Raw genomic sequence first — 23,493 nt, 5'->3', positions numbered from 1 at the left:
GTTCAGCGCAGCAGGGGGGATTGTGACCGATAAGCGTACTCGCCTAGCTCACCACAGTGTTAACTACCTCACATTTCTAAAAATGAATGAGGCATGGATCTCGGAGGAATTCAACACATGTGATCAGTAGACCATGTATATGTCTATAAACAATTTTTGGAATCAAGCACACAGACCTTCTTAATTCATTTGGCTCACTTCCCTGACCCAAAAAAGCACACCGTACTATATGCCCCTACCCTCCTCTTTGAAGAGGTTGAGCGGTGTCATATTTCTACTGGGGCTGCTTATTATGAGGGGTTCCCACCATCCCTGTGCTGTGCTGACTTCCTCCTGGGTGTTCTTATTATGAGGGGCTCCCACCATCCCTGTGCTGTGCTGACTTCCTCCTGGGGGTTCTTATTATGAGGGGATCACACCATCCCTGTGCTGTGCTGACTTCCTCCTGGGGCTGCTTACGGTGCTGCTGTCAGCGCTGTATGTCACGGAGCTGCTGTCAGCGCTGTATGTCACGGAGCTGCTGTCAGCGCTGTATGTCACGGAGCTGCTGTCAGCGCTGTATGTCACGGAGCTGCTGTCAGCGCTGTATGTCACGGAGCTGCTGTCAGCGCTGTATGTCACGGAGCTGCTGTCAGCGCTGTATGTCACGGAGCTGCTGTCAGCGCTGTATGTCACGGAGCTGCTGTCAGCGCTGTATGTCACGGAGCTGCTGTCAGCGCTGTATGTCACGGAGCTGCTGTCAGCGCTGTATGTCACGGTGCTGCTGTCAGCGCTGTATGTCACGGAGCTGCTGTCAGCGCTGTATGTCACGGAGCTGCTGTCAGTGCTGTATGTCACGGAGCTGCTGTCAGCGCTGTATGTCACGGAGCTGCTGTCAGCGCTGTATGTCACGGAGCTGCTGTCAGCGCTGTATGTCACGGTGCTGCTGTCAGCGCTGTATGTCACGGAGCTGCTGTCAGCGCTGTATGTCACGGAGCTGCTGTCAGCGCTGTATGTCACGGAGCTGCTGTCAGCGCTGTATGTCACGGAGCTGCTGTCAGCGCTGTATGTCACGGAGCTGCTGTCAGCGCTGTATGTCACGGTGCTGATGTCAGTGCTCTGTATTACGGTGCTGCTGTCAGTGCTCTGTATCTCCTGCACCCTCTTGTTTGCCTACCCTGGTCCCTGACCTTCCCTCTCCTCCATTGCCTTCATTAGCTCCATAGTCCTGAATTGTCAGAACAATTTCCCAAATAAAAAAAAAATGCTTGTAGTTATCGATCCCAAATTCACCTCATACATGTATTATGCTATTGTCCAGGTGGTGGGACTACGTGCTACCCCCTAATAATTACCCCGTGGCCGCAAATTCGACCTAAAGGTTTGCGAAATTCGCCTCCCATTGAAGTCAATGGAGCCCGCGGCGAACGGTCGTTTTCGCGAACGTTTGTGTCCGTTCGCGTTTCGCGTTCGCGAAACGTCCCGTCGGAAGTTCGTCCATCACTACTCAGGACTAGGGTTACCACCTCATCCCTTTAAAACCGAACACATATTAATTACACAGGTTCTGGGGCCTGATTACGGTGGTAATTAAACTCACTTGTTGTTTTATCTGCATTCAATTAGCCTCAGAACCTGTGTAATTCATATGTGTTCGGGTTTAAAGGGATGAGGGGGCAATGGAAATACAAATAGATTCACAGGTGAATGGAAGCCATCTTTCTTTTTCTCATAACCACTTGTGATGTCACACTGATTTTAAAAGCAATTCCAGAAAAAAAGTGGAGGCAACCAGTGAATTACTGATCCATCCAGCAAATACCACTGTTAATTTGCTGACATTGAAATATTAACTCAGTTCTCATGAATCCAATACAGACCAACAAATGGGGTCAGTGGGAGAACAGTAGGAGTATACTTCCTGAGCCTGTGCCATGTAACTCCCCCTCTCTCTTCTTCCTTCATCACCGGTCACATTATCACTTCTCATATGGTGATGGGGAGGAGGATCTGGACTTCTGGGTGATCTGTTCTGATAGTAATGCCTGGTACACACGTGCAGATGTTTTGTTTTTTATTTAACACAGAGGGTTGAATTAATAAAAATGGAGGAGATTGCTGTACTAACATTACATCCCAGCTGTTGCCTTGTGTTCTGACAGGGGTGCCGCCCCTCCCACCAGAACACACCGGTCAGCACTTACAGCTATTGGCTTCCAATGCTGATTGGATGCCAAACTGCTGCTGCTTTTCCAGCATACTCGTTCAACAGAAGCTGGTCTTCTGTCTGACAAAGAGCTGTACACATGGGCTGAAGTTTGGCAGGTAACTGCCAAACCAATCGTTTTCAGATCATTTTCTGCCTAGCTTGAGTGTAGGATAACAGATCTCTGATCACACAGGAGCCCCTGGAGGGGTCCTTGTAGAATCATGAGGAGAGGGTGAATGATGGAATTACCAATCAACTAGTATATATCCAGAATACATTTTATTCATATATTTAGTCTAAAGAAATCAGCCAATGCTTTTTAGAGGTTGAAGTTCCCCTTTGCCAGGGCTGAAAAATGATAACGCTGACATTTTGATGGTAATTGATATGGATGAAGTAATGGATATAAACAGCAGTGAATTGGGGTAGGGTTGAAAAATGCCCCTAAATAATTGCTTGCTGGAACAAGTACATTTCAGCCCTACCTGAGTTCTTCATTGTATTTATACATGACCCCCAGTCTATATTTCAGTTTTATAACTTTCCAGTCCCAATGAAGGGGGGCTGCCTTCAAAACCCTAAGTGCATTGCCTGATTTTGTTGGCTAGAATGAAAAATAACATTTATTCTGGACATATATTGGTGGGTTGGCACTTTTAACATTTACCTTCTCCTCATTCTTACTTTTTTTACTTACTTTATTTAGTCATAGGACACAGTCAAGGACATACAACAGGGCATTTCAGAAATAAGCACAACACAGCATTGAGATTAAACATTGCAGATTAGAACCCAGTATTGGATCGCCATCTAGAGCAGGGTTTCTCAACCAGGGTTCCTCCAATGGTTGCTAGGGGTTCCTTGAGCAATGACCAATAGATGTATGGAGCACTCTTCCACTGATCATTACACCAATGTATTATGAGTTGTAGATATAGCCATTTTTAACAGGGGTTCCCTGAGACCGAAAGGTTTTTTCAAGGGTTCCTCTGTATTAAAAAGGTTGAGAAAGTCTGATCTAGAGTGTCTCTCCTATTCCGCAATAATGATCTAGAGCAGTAGTCATCAACCCTGTCCTCAGGGCCCACTAACAGGCCAGGTTTGCAAGATAACTTAAATACATCACAGGTGATATAATTTGCTGCTCAGTGATTGCAGTTAGGGATGAGCCGAACACCCCCCGGTTCGGTTCGCACCAGAACTTTCTAACGGACCCCAAATTCGAACGAACTTTAGAACCCCATTGAAGTCTATGGGACTCGAACGTTCGAAATGAAAAGTGCTAATTTTAACGGCTAATATGCAAGATACTGTCCTAAAAAGGGTTTGGGGATCTGGCTCCTGCCCCAGGGGACATGGGTCAATGCCTAAAATGTTTTTAAAAACGGCCGTTTTGGCGGGAGCACTGATTTTAATGACGATTAAAGTGAAAAAAAGTGAAATATTCCTTTAAATATGGTGCCTGGGGGGTGTCTGTAGTATGCCTGTGAAGTGCCACGTGTTCCGTGTTTAGAACAGTCCCTGCACAAAATGACATTAAACGGAAATAACACCATTTAAAACTGCTTGCGGTTTTAATGTTATATCTGGTTCCTGCAATATGGTTGAAAATCATTGAGAAAAATGGCATGGGTAGCCCTCCCTGCCCATTACCAGCCTATTTGGGTCTTGTACGCATATTAAGGGGAACCCTGTACCCATATTAAAAAAAGGAAATGCGTGTGGCCCCCAGGCCCTATATACTCAGAACAGCAGTATACAGGCGGTGCAAACAAGACAGGGACTGTGTAGGTTTGTTGTGTTAAGTTGAATCTGTTTGTAATTTTCAACTGGTACATTTTTAAAGTGTAGCTCCAGTCAAAAAAACTATTTTTAAGCTTTTTGGAAAACATAGGGAAGGGTTATAACTGTATAATTTGTTTTGTCGTCCATCTTTTTTCATCTCACTTGCTGTTGTCTCCTTCCGTTTGCAAGTAGGAGATGTTTGTAAATTGGATGTTTGAAAGTAGAGGCCTGCCCTATATGCCCTGCAGAAATGGAGGAACAAGGTGTTGGTTTTGCCACAACATTGTAAGCCCTCAAAGTGACTCTTGGTGGGCGCTGGAGCGCCCTGCTGTGAACGATTATATCAAGAATTGTAATTACATGCCATTGTTGAACAGTGGTAGAAAAATTGACCTTTGGTGGTTGTGGTGCTGGTGCCACAACACTATAAGTCCTCACCGTTACTCTAGGTGGGCACAGGAAGGGGCCCTCCTGTGAAATATTATATCAAGAATTGTAATTACATGTCCCTGTTAAACAGGGGCAGAAAATTTGGGCCTTAGGCACTGGTGCTGGTGCCACCACACTGCAACCTCTGCCATATACTCTAGTTTTATTGCAGGAATTAGCCCTGCTGCAAAGCATTGCATCAAAAATTGTAATTAAACGCCCCTGTTAAACAGGGGCAGAAAAATTGGGCCTTAGGCACTGGTGCTGGTGCCACCACACTGCAACCTCTCCCATATACTCTTGCTTGATTGCAGGAATTAGCCCTGCTGCAAAGCATTGCATCAAAAATTGTACTTAAACGCCCCTGTTAAACAGGGGCAGAAAAATTGGGCTGATGGCATCAACCAGAACCAGAAATGTTCTTCCAACATATCAGCGGAGGAGGAAGAGGATATACAATCAACATAACAGGACAGTCACTCAGCATTAGCATAGGCAGTCTTGAAGGGATGTGATATTTAAAAAAAAATTATTCTGTTACATCAGCTTCAGGTGCTTGGTAGCTGTGGGTGATCCAAGACTGATTCATCTTGATGAAGGTCAGTCGATCAACTGATTCGGTGGACAGGCGCACCCTGTGATCGGTAACAAAGCCACCAGCAGCACTGAAGGTGCGTTCCGAAAGAACGCTGGATGCAGGACAGGCCAGTAGCTCAATTGCATACTGTGCAAGCTCTGGCCAGTGATCCATCCTCAAGACCCAGTAAGCCAGAGGATTTTCGGTGGGAAAGGTGTCCAAGTCTGACCTTGCCCCTAGGTATTCCTGCACCATGTAAATCAGACGTTGGCGATGGGTGCTGGAACCGATCATACCTTGGGGCTGCGGACTAAAAAATTGTCTGAAAGCATCAGTCAGACGGCCACCTTCTCCACCGCTCCCTCTGACCGATGCCTCAGCAACACGTTGTCCAGGACCAGGAGTTCGTAACCTCCCAGTCTCTGGGAACGCGTTGCACAGACCTTTCTGCAAGGCCTCCCGGAGATGTGTCATCCTCTGCTCCCTCTGCGATGGCAAGATAAGGTCGGCAACACTACCCTTGTACCGTGGATCAAGGAGAGTGGCCAGCCAGTAATGGTCCCTCTCCGTGATCCGAAGAATACGAGGATCCTTCCGCAGGCTTTGCAGGATCAGGGAGGCCATGCAGCGTAGGTTAGCTGAGGCATTCGGTCCGGAGTCCTCTGGGTCACTAAGGACAACATGATCCGCAGCTACCTCCTCCCAGCCACGTACAAGTCCACGTGTTTCTTGGGACTGTAAATCATCCCTACAAGACTGCTGCTGCTGATGCTGAGTGCCAGCCTCCACTTCCATGCTGACACAATCATCCTCCTCCTCCTCTTCCTCCTCCTCATCCTCTTCCTGTGTGATGGGTGGCACAGCAGGAACACTGTCTGGATAAACGGGGCCTTGAGAGGCCAGGAAGTCCTCCTCTTCCTGCCTCTGTTCTGTCTCAAGTGCCCTGTCCATTATTCCACGCAGCGTATGCTCCAACAGGTGGACAAGAGGTACAGTGTCACTGATGCATGCACTGTCACTGCTCACCATCCTTGTGCCCTCCTCAAACGGTGACAGGACAGTGCATGCATCCCTGATCATGCCCCACTGGCGTGGTGAGAAAAAACCGAGCTCCCCTGACCCTGTCCTGGTGCCGTAGTCGCACAGGTACTCATTGATGGCCAATGTTGAGTTCCATCTGGAGGGCATATCACATATAAGGCGGTTCTTGGGCAGGTTCAACTCCTTTTGGAGCTCAGCCAGCCGAGCACAGGCATTAAATGATCGGCGGAAATGCACACAGACTTTCCTGGCCTGCTTCAGGTCATCCTGTAAGCCGGGGTACCTGCCCAAGAACCGCTGCACCACCAGGTTAAGGACGTGAGCTACACAGGGCACATGGGTCAGTTGTCCCTGTTGGAGGGCGGAGAGGAGGTTGGTGCCATTGTCGCAAACCACCATTCCTGGCTTAAGCTGGCATGGCATCAACCACCTCTCGGCCTGCCCCTGCAGAGCTGACAAAACATCCGCCCCAGTGTGGCTCCTGTCCCCCAAACAAACCAGCGCAAGCACGGCATGGCATTGTTTTGCCTGCGTACTTGCGTAGCCCCTGGAACGCCTACGGAGCACCGCTGGTTCTGAGGACAGAGCACTGGAAGAGGCCATGGAGGAAGAAGAAGAGGAGGGGGTGGAGGAGAGAGGTGTGTCACAACCAATAGTAGCATTTTGGAGGCGTGGTGGCGGAACAACCTCTAACACTACTGCACCTTGTCCTGCATCCTTCCCAGCTGACAGAAGAGTGACCCAATGGGCCGTGAAAGACAGGTAACGTCCCTGTCCATGCCTGCTGGACCATGACTCAGCGGTAATATGCACCTTACCGCTGACCGCCCTGTCCAGCGAGGCAAGGACATTGCCTTCCACATGCCGGTAGAGAGCCGGAATCGCCTTTCGTGAGAAAAAGTGGCGTTTGGGGACCTGCCACTGAGGAACCGCGCATTGTACAAACTCACGGAAGGGGGCCGAGTCTACCAACTGAAAAGGCAGCAGTTGAAGTGCTAGCAATTTAGCCAAGCTAGCATTCAACCGCTGGGCATGTGGATGGCTGGGAGTGAACTTCTTTCGCCGGTCCAGCAGCTGGGGCAGGGACATTTGCCTGCTATAATCGGACGTGGGTGTACCGCTAGCAGAGTTCCCGGAAGCACTTGGCTGTGACACACCTAATTCTACACCTTCATTCCTCTCAGAGCAGGTTTCAGAAAGGACTGAAGGTCTAGTGGGGTTGGAGATGCCAGCTGATGAGGAGCAAGGAGAGGTCCGCTTTGTTCTTTGGTGTGGGTCTTTGAGGTACGCTTGCCAACGAGCTGCATGGCAGGTCAACATATGTCTGGTCAAGCATGTGGTGCCCAAGCAGCTGATGTTTTGGCCACGTGAGATACGCTTGAGACATATGTTGCAAATAGCAGCGGTGCGATCTGATGCACTCGTCTCAAAAAAGGCCCACACCAAATAACTTTTAGAATAACGCGCAGAGGCAGCGCTCTGCACAGGTGTGCTGCCCCTAAGCTGGCCCCCGGAGGGCATCCTGCCTCGTTGGACATGTGCCTCCTCCTCCTCCTCCTCCTCTCTCCTTCCAGGCACCCACGTGGAGTCAGTGCCCTCATCATCCCCTCCCTCTTCATCGCTGTAGCAAACCTGGCAGTATGCTGCAGCTTGTGGAACATGACTGCCAGATTGCTGTCCTTCTTGAGCATCCCCTCTCTCTGCGCTCACGCTACTGCCTTCCTCTAGCTGAGTGTCATCATCAGAGCCCACAAAACACTGGGCATCCTCCTGGAGCATGTACCCAACACTGTGCTCAAAGAGTTCAGGAGACTCCTCAGGAGGACGTGGTGGGTCTAGGGAAGGAGTCACTGATGATGACATTGAGAGGAGGGAAGACGATGTGTTGGCAGCTGCTTTGCTAGTACCCTGAGACTGGGTGAGAGAGGATGAGGAGGATGAAGAGGGCTTGGTCATCAACTCTACCAAGTCGTTGGCATGTTGCGGTTCAACATGTCCAGCTGCCGAAAAAAAGGACAAGCGTGTTCCATGGCCACGTGCTGATGACAATGCACCGCGTCCACGACCAGCACTGTTGTCTCTAGACACAGAGCCTGCTTGCCCTCTTTTATCATCTCGCGCCTGTCTGCCTCTCCTTGCTGGCCTTCCAGACATGGTAATGGCCGGAAGGGAGTTGGGTAAAAAAGCAGTTAGGTAGAGTATATTGTGCTAGAGGCACACAACACCCACTAACTCCTGCAGATGCCTTTATTATAGAACACCAGAGATAAAGGGGTATATACAGATGTATACTGTGCTGTGCTGGAGGCACACACAACTTCCAATAACTCCTGCAGATGGCAAGTGGGCTCAAATAGAGAAGAGCTATGTAGGTGGATATAGCGGTATGTACTGGGTACAGAGCACACAGACAGCACGCACTATCTCCTAACACTACTGACTGCAAGCTCTATTATAAAAGATAGATCACTAGCTATATAGGTGAGGTGAATATAGCGGTGTATACTGCGGCCAGGGCACGCAGACAATAACCACTACACAACAGCAAGATCGAAAATCGGCCGAAAACGATCGGTGTGTACTGTGTTGAAGGTACACAAAACACCCACTGCTTCAGACGCCAACACACTACACAAGGCCGCCGCGCTGGCGGCCTTATATAGTGTGGGGCGTGCACTACACAGCCTGAGCTATGATTGGCCACAGGCATCCTGCCTGTGGCCAATCATGGCTCTCCTCGCTGCTGGCGCTGCGATTGGCCAAGCATGCGGGGTCACAGTGCATGCTTGGCCAATCATGAGCCAGCAATGCACTGCGCCATCGCAGTGCATTGTGGGCCGTGAGCGCCACACGAATTTGGCGCGAACGGACCAAAATGTTCGGACTTCGCCGAACGGACGAACAGCCAATGTTCGAGTCGAACGTACGTTCGACTCGAACACGAAGCTCATCCCTAATTGCAGTATTCTAGTCTGCATCTCTCCCAAGGTAATACATAAAACCTGGCCTGTTAGTGGGCCCTGAGGACAGGGTTGGTGACCACTGATCTAGAGACAATGCGGGTTATTTACAAAAGGCAAACCGACTTTGCACTACAAGTGCAAACTACAGGTGCACTTGAAATTGCACTGAAAGTGCACTTGGGAGTACAGTCGCTGTAGATCCAAGGGAGACATGCAAAGAAAATAAAAAACAGCATTTTAGCTTGCACATGATTGGATGATAAAATCAGCAGAGCTTCCCCTCATTTCAGATCTACCCCTCAGATTTACAGCGACTGCACTTCCAAGTGCACTTTCAGTGAAATTTCAAGTGCACTTTGCACTTGTAGTTTTCACTTGTAGTGCAAAGTGGATTTGCCTTTTGTAAATAACCCCCAATGTGTTAACTCCTGGTGTACTCAACGTATAAAGAAAAACAAACCATGTATGCTGCCCCATCTTCAGTCCCGGACCAGTCCTAATACATTTTATGACTTTATATATTAAAGAAAGATTTTGGACCCCAGGAACCTGGATCCAAGGAACCAAAAAGGAAAAAGGAAAAGATAGAAGGGGGAGAAACAAAGAAAAGAACAGAGAGAGAAAAAATGGTGAGGAAGTGAGGAAGTGGGGAAGTAGGGAAGTGGGAAAGAGGGAGGGGGGATGGGGAGACAGTTATGCGAAGGTAAACCCTGTGTGAGCTCGCAGAACACGGGGAGAGATAAGATGTACCCCTTGGGTACCCCAGGAATGAAAGGGTTGCCCTGAAAAAAAAGGCTGAGTTTAAGCTATTCAGGTTACTGTCAAGGAGAGTTCTTCCCTCACCTGAAACCAGAAAGACATTCCAGAGCGACCAGATCTTTGAGTAGCGTTCCTGCTGGTGTCGTGCAGAAAGAGCCAATTCTTTTACTTTACGTATCCACATCCCTACTGTCGGGGGAAGTGGCGACTAGAAGGTGACGGATAATAAATTCCTTGTATACCTTTTCTGGTATGTGGGATGCATGGAGGGGGAAAAAGGCCAGGTCCTCTGTTATTGTACAATCTGTAAAAATGTGAAGAATGCGTCTAACCTCTGTCTAGAAATGCTTTAATTTGGGACAGTTCATAGCATAGCGTGTGCGGCATTGCTCCAAAAGTCCTCAAAGGTGGTAAGGGGCCTGGTTAACAATTCCGGAGCCAGGAGGGTGCTAAAGAAATGAGTGATCGGAAGAGCACTCCAAAATCTTAATCTAAACAGGCCCGACTGTATCATCAGCTCCCAGATTGTCGGCCACGCCCCCGCGGCGGGATGCTTGTATACAGCCCACGCTCAGTAAATGCTGAAAGGCTGCATCACAAAATCCCGGTGGAAAAGGAGGATTCTCCAGTATCAGGTACAGGGGGGGTCTCAGATTATATACCAATCGAGGAGAGCAGGTCCGAACAGAGTTTGGCAGTGTTGCCTATTAGAGGGTGGTTGGTAACCTCTCTAGCGAGGGAGGCAAAGCACCAAAGGGCTTTGCCCAAAGGCAATTGGGCATGTTCAATCTGCACCTATAATTTAAAGTCAATTACTCTACTGAAATGTATAGCTTGATAGTACTTGCGTATATCCGGCACTGCCAGTCCCCCGTGTCTCTTAGGAAGCATTAGTTGGTTGCGTTGCAGCCAAGGGTGCTTATGGGCCCAAATTAAGTAAAAAAATAACTTCTGCCTCTGTTTGAAGTAGGTAGACGGGATACGACAGGAGATAGAGAAACTTGGGGAGGATGCTCATCTTAATAATATTGCAACGCCCGAACCAAGAATGGAGGCCAGTGTTCCATCTGTGCAGTAGTATCTTAACCTTTTGCAATAATGGGGGGAAGTTTAGCTCAAAGATCTTGGCTATGTGAGGTGGAATCAAGGTGCCCAAATACGTTAGCGCTTTGTCAGTCTATTTAAACTTAAAATTTAGCTTGTGTTGCGCAATTGATATCTGAGGAAAATTAACCCCCATTGCCTCCGACTTGGTAAAGTTGATGCGAAGGTTAGAGAGCAAGCTATACCTCTCAAACTCCCTCATAAAATTAGGGAGTGTGATCAGAGGGTTCGTGAGAGAAAATAACATATCATCGGCATAAGCCGAGATTTTATGCTGGGTGCCTCCTATCTGTACTCCCGTAATGTCCTGATTTAGGCGGACTGTGCAGAAAAACGCTTCCAATGACCGGGCAAAAAGGAGGGGCAACAGGGGACACCCTTGATGTGTCCCATTAGTGATTTGAAGAGTATCTGACAATACTCTGTTGGCCCGAACCCAGGCCGCCGGGCGAGAGTAAATGGAGGTGATCCACTGCAGCATTTTACTGCCGAAGCCTCCATGACGTAATACTGGCAGCATAAAACTCCAATTCACCCTGTCAAAGGCTTTCTCTGCATCTGTACTAAGAAACGCACATTGCATCCAGGTTGTATTAACTGTAATAGGTTCAAAACCTTTGTAGTGTTATCTCTTGCTTCTCGTGTAGTAACAAATCCCACCTGATCCAGATGGATCAGGTTCGGGATAAGATGTTGAATCCTGTTTGCCAATATTTTGGTGAAGAGCTTGAGATCTAAATTAAGCAAAGAGATCGGCCGATAGCTTCCTGTGAGAGAAGGACTCTTTCCACCCATGCTCACCGTGTTCCTGCGTGCATGCGTGGCAGATTGGTGCTCTGGCGCACACACGTGCATGGCCCAAAAGTGTGGCACGCGCATGTGCGCAATAGCACACGTGTGCGCGCAGTGGCTCGCCAGTGTGCGCGATAGCGCATGGATGGCGCACGCTATGGCATGGCTATTTCAAACGGCTCTGGCATCCAAACAGGTTGTTGGTTTGTCGTCAGCTTCATGTTTGTATCTGTATCCAGATTTACCATATATGACTACCGGCTCTAACCCGGACTGTTTTTGACTATGCTGCTGTTCTCCTCAATCAGACCCTCGGCTTGCTCAATGGACTCTGCCTGATCTGCCTACATGTGTTTGACCCTCGGCCTGCTTTACGGACTTTGCTCAACCTACTTACAAGTGTTTGACCCTCGGCCTGCCCAACGGACTTGCTTACACGGATTTGACCCCTGGCCTGCTTCACGGACTTGTTTAGTTCCTCTTGTGCCTGATCCCTTGCTGCATTCCAGATTGTCCACTAAACTCTGCACCATACCCTCAGCCAGTTCCTGAACCTCGGCTCACCCCCTGCACAATTTTACAGACTTATTCAGGAACTACACCTGCTGGTGGCCCGTGCCTCTACGTGCCACCCGTTCCCTGTACCACCTCCAGAGGACGAACCGCTCTGGGCATCTCGGCCGCGGTAACTACTTCCTGTGACACTTCCAGGGGAAGTCCCTTCTTTAGGTATCACCGCGATGTGAGCTAGCAAGGTGTCAGTTGCGAAAGTTGCAGAAGAGCCAAGTGCATTAAATAGTTTGACAATATATTGAGCAAGAGAGGGAAGCAAGAACTTATAATATTGAGCCATTAGATCATCAGGACCAGGTGCTTTGCCCAGTTTAGAGGCACCTACCACTCCCTGGAGTTCTTCCATGGTTATGGGGTCTTCAAGGGTATCCCTATCTGCATCCAATAGTTGGGGCATTAATGACGATGAAAAATATGAGTCTATCTGAGCTTGGGTGGGGGACTTACTCTGCAGTCCCAGTTCTGATTGCCTGAGTTGATCTGCATTCTGGGAAAGAACCCTCCATATGGTGTCAGTGGAAGGTCTGATAATACCGTAAGCCAGGGTTTTGGAACTAGGGTTCCTCCAGAGGCTGCTAACTCCCAGTAATCACCAATATCAATGATCTTTTTAGCTGTGTGTTAGGGGGCAGTGCTTCCCAGAGACATGAAAATTTATTTTAAGGGTCCCTACTTATTAAAAAGGTTGAGAAAGGCTGCCATAGGCTATATGTCACCTGTAGATGACTGGGTGAGGTTCATCCTTAGCTGGTTGTTCTCATTTTCCAAAGACTGACCTTTATAAACTGGAAGACACAAAGACAGGAGACATAATAGGTAGAATAAAACTTTTCAGCAAAAGGGCATTTAAAAAGACTCCCGGCCATTCACTAAAATGAGAGGAAAAGCGATTTAACCGTAAACTGTGTAGAGGGTTCTTTACGTTAAGAGCAGTAAGAATGTGGAATTCTCTTCCAAAAGCAGTGGTTTCAGCAGGGAGCATCGATAATTAAAAAAAAATGATTCGATAGACACCTAAACGACCACAACATACAGGGATATACAATGTAATAGTGACATAAAAGTGCACACACACACACACACACACACACACACACACACACACTCGTTGGACTTAAAGGACTTTTTTCAACCTTACCTACTATGTAACTATGATCTCGCTTTCCATCGGACTCAGCTGATCACAGATCCAGGTAAAGGGCCAATCATAGCGGCCTTTTACCATGTGATCAGCTGTGTCCAATCACAGCTGATCATGGATGTAAACACAAGCCGATGAAAGCCGTGAATAGAGTATATTATAACTTAACTATTACTTAACTATAACTATTGTTTTAAAGGGACATCGACACTCAGGAAGTTTCCTGATGATGCATATATGTATGCGGAATGCGTAGAGGCTTCTGGGTAATCATGGATGTCACTTCCTGTCCCAATCCTGAAGCAAAATGAGGCTTGGAATGCTAATAATAGCAGGGTCTTCCCAGAGATTTTATTTTAAGAGTCCCTCTTTATTAAAAAGTTTGAGAAAGGCTGCCATAGGGTATATGTAATAAAAAATAAACCTACCTGTAGATGACTGGGTGAGGTTCATCCTTAGCTGGTTGTTCTCATTTTCCAAAGACTGACCTTTATAAACTGGAAGACACAAAGAGAGGAGACATAATAGGTAGAATAAAACTCTTACATTTTAGAAGGGTCATCGTTTAACATGGTGCAAATCAGCGAGAAAAAATATTCCCGATGGTCTTTGTGCTCTCCAACAACCAATCAAATTCTACATTTCGTTAGACAGTTTGATAAATCAGGTCCAGAGACTTATGGATTGTGTCCATCATACTGTATAGCTTACACATCGCTCCAATGATACGGATGAGGATGATATTGGATCCCACAAGGAGGATTATAATGACCCCTTTCCAGGAAGCACGCCAGAGTTTCTTCTCATTGTTATCTGTAGAGATTTTCAATAAGTCATGGATTAATCATAGTAGGACAAAACCCTTCATACTTTATATTTCAGAACTATGTGACAGCCATGGTCATACCTGAGACATTTTGGAAAGAATTCCTGAGAATGGGGGTGGAATAGTGGGTGGGGATAAAAACATCACGAATGTTAAGGCGATATATGCGGTTCCACAGGTCCCAGGGGTGGCAGACATGGTTTCCATGGATAGTGGTAATCACTACCAACAACCTTTTGTACCACTTAGCCAAAACTAAATACAGAAACCCTTGAACAACTTGTGGCATCCTCCCCTTTTACATGGGTGGGGCATGGATAAGCCCTGCCCATTATTTGGGTGTCTTTTTAAAGGATTGCAGCCGACTTGATTGGACCATTGGTGAAGATTGCTAGGACCACCAGTATATTCTTGTTTTAGAATACGCGACCCACTATCCAGAAGCGATTTCTTTGAGGAACATCTTGGCAAAAACCATCACCAAAGAACTATTCCATATGTTCACCTGTGCTAGAATAGCAAAAGAGATACTTATGAATCAAGGGACACCCTTTATGTCAGAAATGATGAAGGAGTTACAATATGAACACTGCTGAAGATCAAACTTTTAAGTTTCTCTGTATATCACTCATAGTTACTTAGTTAGGCTGGTTGAAAAAAGATTCCATCCAGTTCAACCAATACTGATGGGTTGGTGGAGTGGTTTAACACAGCACTAACAAGTATATTGTGTTGTAGACATGTGCAATTTGTTTAGTTCCAAATTAGTTTTTTAATGAATAATTCCGAATTTTTCAATTTGCGAAATTACGAATTTCTGAAATTTCCGAAATTGCGAATTTCCGAAATTACGAATTACCAAAATTACGAATTTCCGAATTTCGGATTGTAAAATTTCCAATTTTCAGATTTCTGATATTCCGAATTTTTGAATTTCCGAATTTCACATTTTTGGATTTCCAAATTTCCGATTTTCGAATTTCCAAATTTCCGATTTTCGAATTTCCAAATTTTCGAATTTCGGATTTCCGGATTTCCGAATTTCGGATTTTCCGAATTTCCGATTTTCCGGATTTTTGGAAATTCAGAAATTTGGAAATTCGAAAGTCAGAAAAAAAGAAAATCTGTTTAATTCTAAATAATAACTAACTATTAAATTATAGGTATTGGAATTCCCTTTCAAATTTGTCTACCGTATTAGTGAACGTAACGAGTATGAATTTATCCAAAGTTACAAATTAAATTATCTGAAATAACGAATGCCGCATCTAACCAAATGGAATGTAACGATCTAATAATAATAAAAAACATTATTATTATTAATTATTTATTATTAATTATTTATTATTAATTTGTTCCGTTCCATTTGTTTAGATGCGGCATTTGTTATTTCAGATAATTCGTAACTTTGGATAAATTTGCACTCGTTAATTTAATAGTTAGTTATTAATTAAACTGGTTTTCTCTCTTTTTTCAGATTTTTTAATTTTTGGACTTTCAAATCTTTGAATTCCCGAATTCTGAAAATCCGAAAATTCGGAGTTCTGAAAATTGGAAATTCGGAATTTGGAAATTTGGAAAATCGGAAATTCGGAAATTCCAAAATCCAAAATTCGGAAATCTGAAAACGCTAAATTCGGAAATCCGAAAAATCGAAATGTGAAAATTCCCGAAATTTCCGAATTCAGAATTTTAGATTTTCCGAAATTCCGAAAAAAATCTAAAATACGAATGAAACGAAAATTAACAAATTTTTTGTCAGTGCACATGTCTATTGTGTTGGTTGGGACTGGAGTTGTCTTCTTTCCTATCTTTTGTTTGCACTCTGCCACGTCCACAAATGCTGCGTACACACGAGCGAATTGTCCGGCGTACTTAGTCCAGCAAACAATCCGGCGGATAGTCCGGCGGACTTTCTACCGAACGGACTTGGCCACACACGGACACACAGAAAGTCCGGCGTTTGCTAGCGCGATGACGTACAGCACGTACGACGGGACTAGAAAAAGGAAGTTCAATAGCCAGTAGCCAATAGCTTCCTTTTTCGTACTTGCTTCTGAGCATGCGTCATTCTTAGTCCGCCGGACTAGCATACTCACGAACGTATTGTCCGCTGAAACCCAAGTCCGGCGGGAAGATTGGAGTGCAAAAATACTTTCTTAGTCCGCCGGACTTCAAGCTGGAAAAGTCCGCTGAAACCCACACACGATCGGATTGTCCAGTGAAATGGGTTTTATCGGACTAAGTACGCCAGACAATTCGATCGTGTGTACGCGGCAAAAGTCTCACAGTCCACCAGAGGGGTTTTCTCCTATTGAGCAGCTATTTGGTAGATGGTCCCACAGCCAAGTGGATATCGCAAAGGATTTGGGAGGAAGAAGCCATATCCCACAGGAGTTTGATTTAACATGTCTCTCCAATGTAGGTCTACATTGTATAATGAATGCTAAAAAAAACAGTGTGCAATGGCTGCATATAATAAGTGGTGCAGAAGACAATATAGAAATTGAGGCGAGAATGGAAATAAACCAGCATTTACAATGAGATTGGAAATTTTGTACGGAAACGGTGGTTGGCTAAATGCAGTGTGTGCTGTTTTTGTATGCGACATGGGATAAATAAAAGAATACATGGAGGACTATTGATTTCATTTGTAGGCAGAATGAGGAAGAAAATGTTTTACTTGACCTGGGTTGGTGCAATAGAATATTGTCTGTCATCAGCTAGCAAGACTGTGCTGGCAAGACTGTGGAAAGGGCCAGAGGATATCAGAGAGAAAGTTAGGAGGGACAGTGCTGTTTAGAGTGGGTGAAAGTTGAGTTTGGAGTATGATCATGTACGATATTTTTCTGCTTGAGAGTATAATTGGTGACCAGGAGGGATGGGCTGGGGTATATATGGACTGGAGTAATGTAAATGAGGGTAGGTCAAGAGACTGAGATGGTGGGACACTGGGAAGCAAACGTGTAGAAACTAAAACTAGAAGCTGTCAGGGGTGTTGATGGAATCGGGGAATGGCTGACTGGGGAACAGATTTGAAAGTTGGATGGACGTGTAGATTGGATTGTGGTGGGCACAGGCTCAGGCAAAGTTTCACTCTAAGGTACTGGAAGGAGCAACAGTATTTATCAGCACACATAAATGAGATATCAAGCCATGGCCCAGCAGTAGGGAACCTGAGGCCTGGTACCAGGGCATGGCCTGGAATTAGAGAAACACTGATATACAGTATAATATATATATAGGTATTTTTGTACAATATATTTCTATATGCTATGGTAATCTTGTAGCCAGAAGCACAAGGTTACCTGTACCTCAGAACAGCAATGATTCAGGTCTCTGTGCTACATACCTGACAGAGGCCAAGCTGTCAGCTGCTGCAGTGAAAGCTATACAGGGAGATCGGTGCTTGTAATTGCCCCCACCACCGCACCAGTCATCCCTGACTGTCAACCAGGGACCACAGATCATCCATGGGTGCAGTGTGGGTCAGACCACAGTGGGTAAGAGCACAGTGGGTCACCCCCCCCCCCCCCACGTGGGGCCCATGTTCAGTGAACATCCTGTACCTATGGATGATACACCACTGACATGGATGTACTGGTTTGCGAACTGCTCCATGCGCACATTGACATCTTTGGTCATGGTCAGGCACTTGGTTTTCCTCACACTTTGCACTAGGGTTGTCACTTGTCCAGGATTCACCGGGACAGTTCAGGTTTTGAATCATGTGTCCCGGTTTCAGTCCACCTGAAGCCTGGACACATTATTCAGACCAGGTTGTGGCTCCCCAAGTAACTGAGATAGTCATACACAAATCTGTTGCTGCTGCTGGCAGCTGTTTAGGGGCAGGTTTGGCATCACGGAAGGGTGGGGTGATAATGTCAGCAAGAGCACTGGCGCACTCTGTGAGCTACATTACTACTCTCCTTGGGGCACCCAAATGTGTCCCAGGTCTTTTATAATCCTATAACATTCACTGCAAAAAAAATAAAAAATTTCCCTGTGCCACAAAAGTATTCGGGTTCGGCTTGAAGAAAAGGTGGCAACCCTACTCTGCACACTTTTAGATGCAGTATCAGGAAATGCTTCACTTACGTAGAATATGAACTAGGGGATACTGTAGTGGCGCAGGAGGACCTGTCTAAAAATTAGTGGCCTATGATAATATATCAGCATATTAGAAATATGGCTTAATAAAGGACACGGATATCTGAAATAATTGCCACTTTTACTGCTGGAGCTTTGATAATCTCTTGATGTAAGTTGAATTTTGTGGCTTGGGCTTTTATATATCAGGAGGCTGTTATGAAAATATCTTCAGTTGTGTTTATACATGGTATTGTTATAGTCCTATGTACTGTCCTATTATTGCTTGTATGTTTGTTTGATTCTCATTTACAGTTCTAAGGTTAGAACCAAATGATAGATGGGGCTAATACTCATAATAGCCATATTTCATCTTCTTTTCCTTATTCTGCACGAGGAAAAAGAAGGAAACATGGAGTCAGAAGTCCCCGCGTCATGTGACAGCAATGATTCCTCTATTCTAAGTGATGACTACTAATACCAGTGATCACTGTCCTGCAGTGAATCCTAAATCCCATCAATCATTTATAGATTATTATAATAACAGAAGAGCCTCCTACCTGTTGTCTCCATGTCTGATAACACAAGAAGAGTCCTGGGCTGCTGTTCTGTGATGTTCGGTCTAATAGATTATATGTGTGATAAATTATACACTATACATGGTGTGACTGCACTGCCATCCCCCTGTTCCTGTGTGGTCACCCAGGCTGAGATCTGTCCAGTCCAATCTAACCATGAAGAACAGTGTCATAACATCCTGTATTTCAGAAGTATGTATGTGTGTTTGTATGATCTTGTAAGGATATAAAATTGTTAGCTGCCTCCGGGTACAGGAACTTATGTGACCCAGCCTGTGCATCACCAAGCAGTGCCGGATTTATAAGGGGGCAAAAGCGGAAACTGCCCTGGGCCACCCAACAGAAAGGCCCCCCCCCTCTATACAAAAATAATATAAACCAATATAAAAAATATATATATATATAAACTATATAAATAATAAAAAGACTACTTTCTTTTATTAAATATATCTTGGGAAGTAAGATTTTGCTGACCATCATCTGTAAAAGTTTAGTACTCTGGACTGGCAGCTCAAGCAAACCACACATAGGGGTTTATTTACTTAAGGAAAATAGACTAGGGCTGCAACTAACGATTATTTTCATAATTGATTAGTTGACTGATTATTGTTTTGATTAATCAACTAATTGGATAAAATCATAAAAAAGGTAATATGCCATGTTTTCATTTATTTAAAATAATGATGGGGTACTATACCTTCCAGGAACACCAATAATGGGGCACTATCCTCACCAGGAACAACAATGATGGGGCATTATCCCCCCAGGCACCTTTCCCCCCAGAAATACTAATGATGGGGCACTACACCCCCACACTACCCCCCCAGGAACACCAATGATGGGGCACTATTCCCAACCCCACAGGAACACCAATGATGGGGCACTATCCCCCCCCAGGAACACCAATGATGGGGCACTACTATTCCCCCTTCCAGAAAAACCAATGACGGGGCACTATTCATCCCAGGAACACCAATGATGGAGCACTATCCCTAACCCAGGAACACCAATGATGGAACACTATTCCTCCCAGGAACACCAATGATGGGGCACTATCCCTCCCCCAGGAACACCAATGATGGGGCACTATTCCCCCCAGAAATACCTATGATGAGGAACTTTACCCCCCAGGAACAGCAATGATGGGGCACTAACACCCCCCCAGGAACACCAATGATGGGGCACTACCCCCCCACAGGAACACCAATGATGGGGCACTATTCCCCCCCAGAACACCAATGATGGGGCACTAACTCCTCCAGAAATACTTATGATGGGGCACTTGTCCTCCCAGAAATACCAAAATGAATGTTTTGCCAAGTTCACTCACTCACTATATTTTAAAAATAAAAACAAAAGAGAGGGTATGACAGGGTCACGTAAATTTGTTGTGCCACATCCTAAAACATCACAACAAAGAAAAGGGGGTCCCCTGGGGGTGGACTTTTAAGGCACGTACAAATTATAATAGTATACAAATTATTTTATTACATAAAACCAAACAAAAGGTAATTGAATATACAGTATATATAAAAAATTACACCAACAGGTATATATACAACCAGTATTGATGCTATGTCGTATCATTAATTTGAACAGAAAACACCCTACGCGTTTCGGAGCTTGGAAAAGCGTGTCCTTCTTCAGGGGTGTGTGGATACAATGTTTCTGTAGAATCTAATAGATGGCAAGGAACAGGATAGCACAGTTATATAGTATCTAAACAGGTGGTGACACACGGGTACAAAAAATAGTTAGACACAATTTCAAAATACTTACAATACTGTTAACATATATGACAATAGCCGCTGGGCACCATTTGATAAAAGAACAAACAATTGTACAGGACCATATGGGTATATTTGACTCCGCCAATGCTCGAGGTGTATGCCCCATCTATCTCTATTCAATAAAGTGTTGTAGAGATCCTGCAGGAGTGGTGTGAAAACAGGTCTGCAGTCCCCTGTTGGGGAAGAAGATTTTTTTCATATGAACTGGGACTTTTATAGTTGTTTTACCCAGAATAACACCTGGATAGAAAAAATGAGAAATAAAAAGTAATGATAGTAATTTGAATGGGGTAAGAATAAATATATATAAATAAAGACTGAAAGTTAAACATTAAACAATGCAAAAAAAATAAAATAAAAAAAATAATAAATAAATAGAAAATAAATAAAATAAAAATAAAAAGTAAAAAGTTTGACCCCACGGGGTGGGCGGTGCAAGTGGGGAAACACTGGGGCTGACAATTACAGTGCAGGGCAGAAACTAGTGCGTCATTTAAAAAGTAAAATTAATTAAAGTATAGGTTGCATCTGAGTAAATTAAAAGATGACAGCCAGCAATGTAGTAACAAAAGGTTCGGCACTGACAGTGCTGTAAAAGGGGCCTCCCTATATATTATGTGTATCAGACAAATCTGCTTATTATGTAATGGAGTAAAGAGTATTGGGATATCAGATATCATCTGTGTAAATAAACAAATATACACTGAATAGCACAAGCAGAATTCCTTAGAAGTATACCTGCTGTGATCAATATTACATAGGAGTAAAAAACGCAGGGTGGACCGCACTTTGATAACTTACTTCACCATATGGAGTTATGGGAGAGGATGAGAGGTCCGTCCAGCCGGCGTCCTGCAAATAAGGTCTGCAGACACCGGTCAGGGCGGCTCTGATAATAAAGGCCCCTTTAACTATCAACAGCTGATGCTGATTGCAGTGCATCAGCTGTTGGTGAGCACATATCTCCCTGCTACAGGTCAGCCCCCTGGGCCAATTCACAATCGGCGCCGGGTCGGGGACCCACCCCCCGCACCCAGCGCCATTGAAACGCCAATCCCGGGGACGAGACAAGTACCCCGGGAGTGGCAAAACGGCGCCGGGCTGAGGACAAGCCCACCACACCCGGCGCCATCAGAGCATCCATCCCGGGGACAGCGCATAGTTACATAGTTACATAGTTAGTCAGGTTGAAAAAAGACACAAGTCCATCCAGTTCAACCTTAAAAACAAATAAATAAAATAAAAAATAATCGTACAATCCAGATACCCAATTTTATGCCCACAATTGCTCCAGAGGAAGGCGAAAAAAAAAACCCAGCAGAGCATGCTCCAATTTGCTACAGCAGGGGAAAAAAATTCCTTCCTGATCCCCCAAGAGGCGATCGGATTTTCCCTGGATCAACTTTACCTATGTTAGTACCTAGTTATATTATGTACCATCAGGAAAGTATCCAGGCCTTTCTTAAAGCAATCTACTGAACTGGCCAGAACCCCCTCTGGCGGGAGTCTATTCCACATTTTCACAGCTCTAACTGTGAAGAAACCTTTCCGTACTTGAAGATGAAATCTCTTTTCCTCTAGACGTAAAGAGTGCCCCCGTGTCCTCTGGGTTGACCGTACAGAGAACAACTCAACACCAAGTTCACTATATGGACCCCTAATGTATTTGAACATGTTGATCATATCCCCCCTTAATCTCCTCTTCTCAAGAGTGAATAAATTTAGTTCCTCTAATCTCTCCTCATAGCTGAGTTCTTCCATGGCTCTTATCAGTTTGGTTGCCCTTCTCTGCACTTTTTCCAGTTCCTCGATATCCTTTTTGAGAACTGGTGCCCAAAACTGAACGGCATATTCCAGGTGAGGTCTTACTAATGATTTGAACAGGGGCAAAATTATATCTCTCTCTCTGGAGTCCATACCTCTCTTAATACAAGAAAGGACTTTGCTCGCTTTGGAAACAGCAGCTTGGCATTGCAAGTTGTTATTGAGCTTATGATCTACCAAAACCCCCAGATCCTTCTCCACATGTGCCCTGGGAGTAGCAAGATGGCGCCGGGCCGGGGACACGCCCACCACACCCGGCGCCATCAAGACGCCACCCCCGGGGGACAGCGCATGCCCCCAAGGAGTAGCAAGATGGCGCCGGTGTACAGGACGCGAGACCACGCCCACGACGCCGGCAGAGAGGCCCGAAGGCGTCAGAGCGAGGCCCCGCCCACTCCCCCCACCGGCACAGAAACTCCAGCGGGCAGGGGTGTCCGCAGGAGAGACAAGATAGGCGATAGGCAGCCCAAGAGCACAGGCAACCCCATCGCCATCTTTTTGGCCGCCCGTAGGAAAAAATTCCCGGGCGGCCGGATGTGCCGGGCAAACCCCACCCGCAACCGCACAACCACCATGGAGCGAAAAAAAAAAAAATTAATTAAAGGATGGGTTGCATCTGAGTAAATTAAAAGATGACAGCCAGCAATGTAGTAACAAAAGGTTTGGCACTGACAGTGCTGCAAAAAGGGGGCCTCCCTATATATTATGTGTATCAGACAAATCTGCTTATTGTGTAATGGAGTAAAGAGTATTGGGATATCAGATATCATCTGTATAAATAAACAGATATACACTGAATAGCACAAGCAGAATTCACCTTAGAAGTATAGAACAGGGAAAAATTATACCTGCTGTGATCAATACTGCATAGGAGTAAAAAACGCAGGGTGAACCGCACTTTGATAACTTACTTCACCATATGGAGTTGTGGGAGAGGATGAGAGGTCCGTCCAGCCGGCGTCCTGCCAATAAGGTCTGCAGACACCGGTCAGGGCAGCTCTGATAATAAAGGCCCCTTTAACTATCAACAGCTG

General features: G+C 45.6%; 1 protein-coding gene and 1 long non-coding RNA gene across 2 annotated transcripts in view; both read right to left on the bottom strand.

Annotated features, from left to right (window-relative positions):
• Positions 1-13,007, bottom strand: part of LOC143930934 (killer cell lectin-like receptor subfamily B member 1B allele B) — a 38,053-nt gene extending 25,046 nt beyond the window's left edge. The window contains exon 1 of the mRNA XM_077455624.1: positions 12,928-13,007. Within this exon, the coding sequence (XP_077311750.1) occupies positions 12,928-12,952 (25 nt within the window). The 5' untranslated portion in view covers positions 12,953-13,007. The remainder of the gene's footprint in view (positions 1-12,927) is intronic.
• A 773-nt stretch (positions 13,008-13,780) lies between these two features.
• LOC143930012 (uncharacterized) lies at positions 13,781-18,949 on the bottom strand. The gene is made up of 3 exons (XR_013262687.1): positions 18,828-18,949; positions 14,064-14,165; positions 13,781-13,849 (listed from the first exon to the last, which is right to left on the bottom strand). It is a non-coding gene; the product is annotated as an uncharacterized LOC143930012 (long non-coding RNA).
• Between the last annotated feature and the right edge of the window lie 4,544 nt (positions 18,950-23,493).

This window comes from Lithobates pipiens, unplaced genomic scaffold (genome assembly GCF_037356315.1).
Source record: "Lithobates pipiens isolate NorthernLeopardFrog02 unplaced genomic scaffold, aLitPip1_a1.2 Scaffold_25, whole genome shotgun sequence".
In the NCBI taxonomy this organism is placed as follows: Eukaryota; Metazoa; Chordata; class Amphibia; order Anura; family Ranidae; genus Lithobates; species Lithobates pipiens.
The sequence above is the reverse complement of the archived record's forward strand: the minus strand, read 5'-3'. Positions and strand labels throughout refer to the sequence as shown.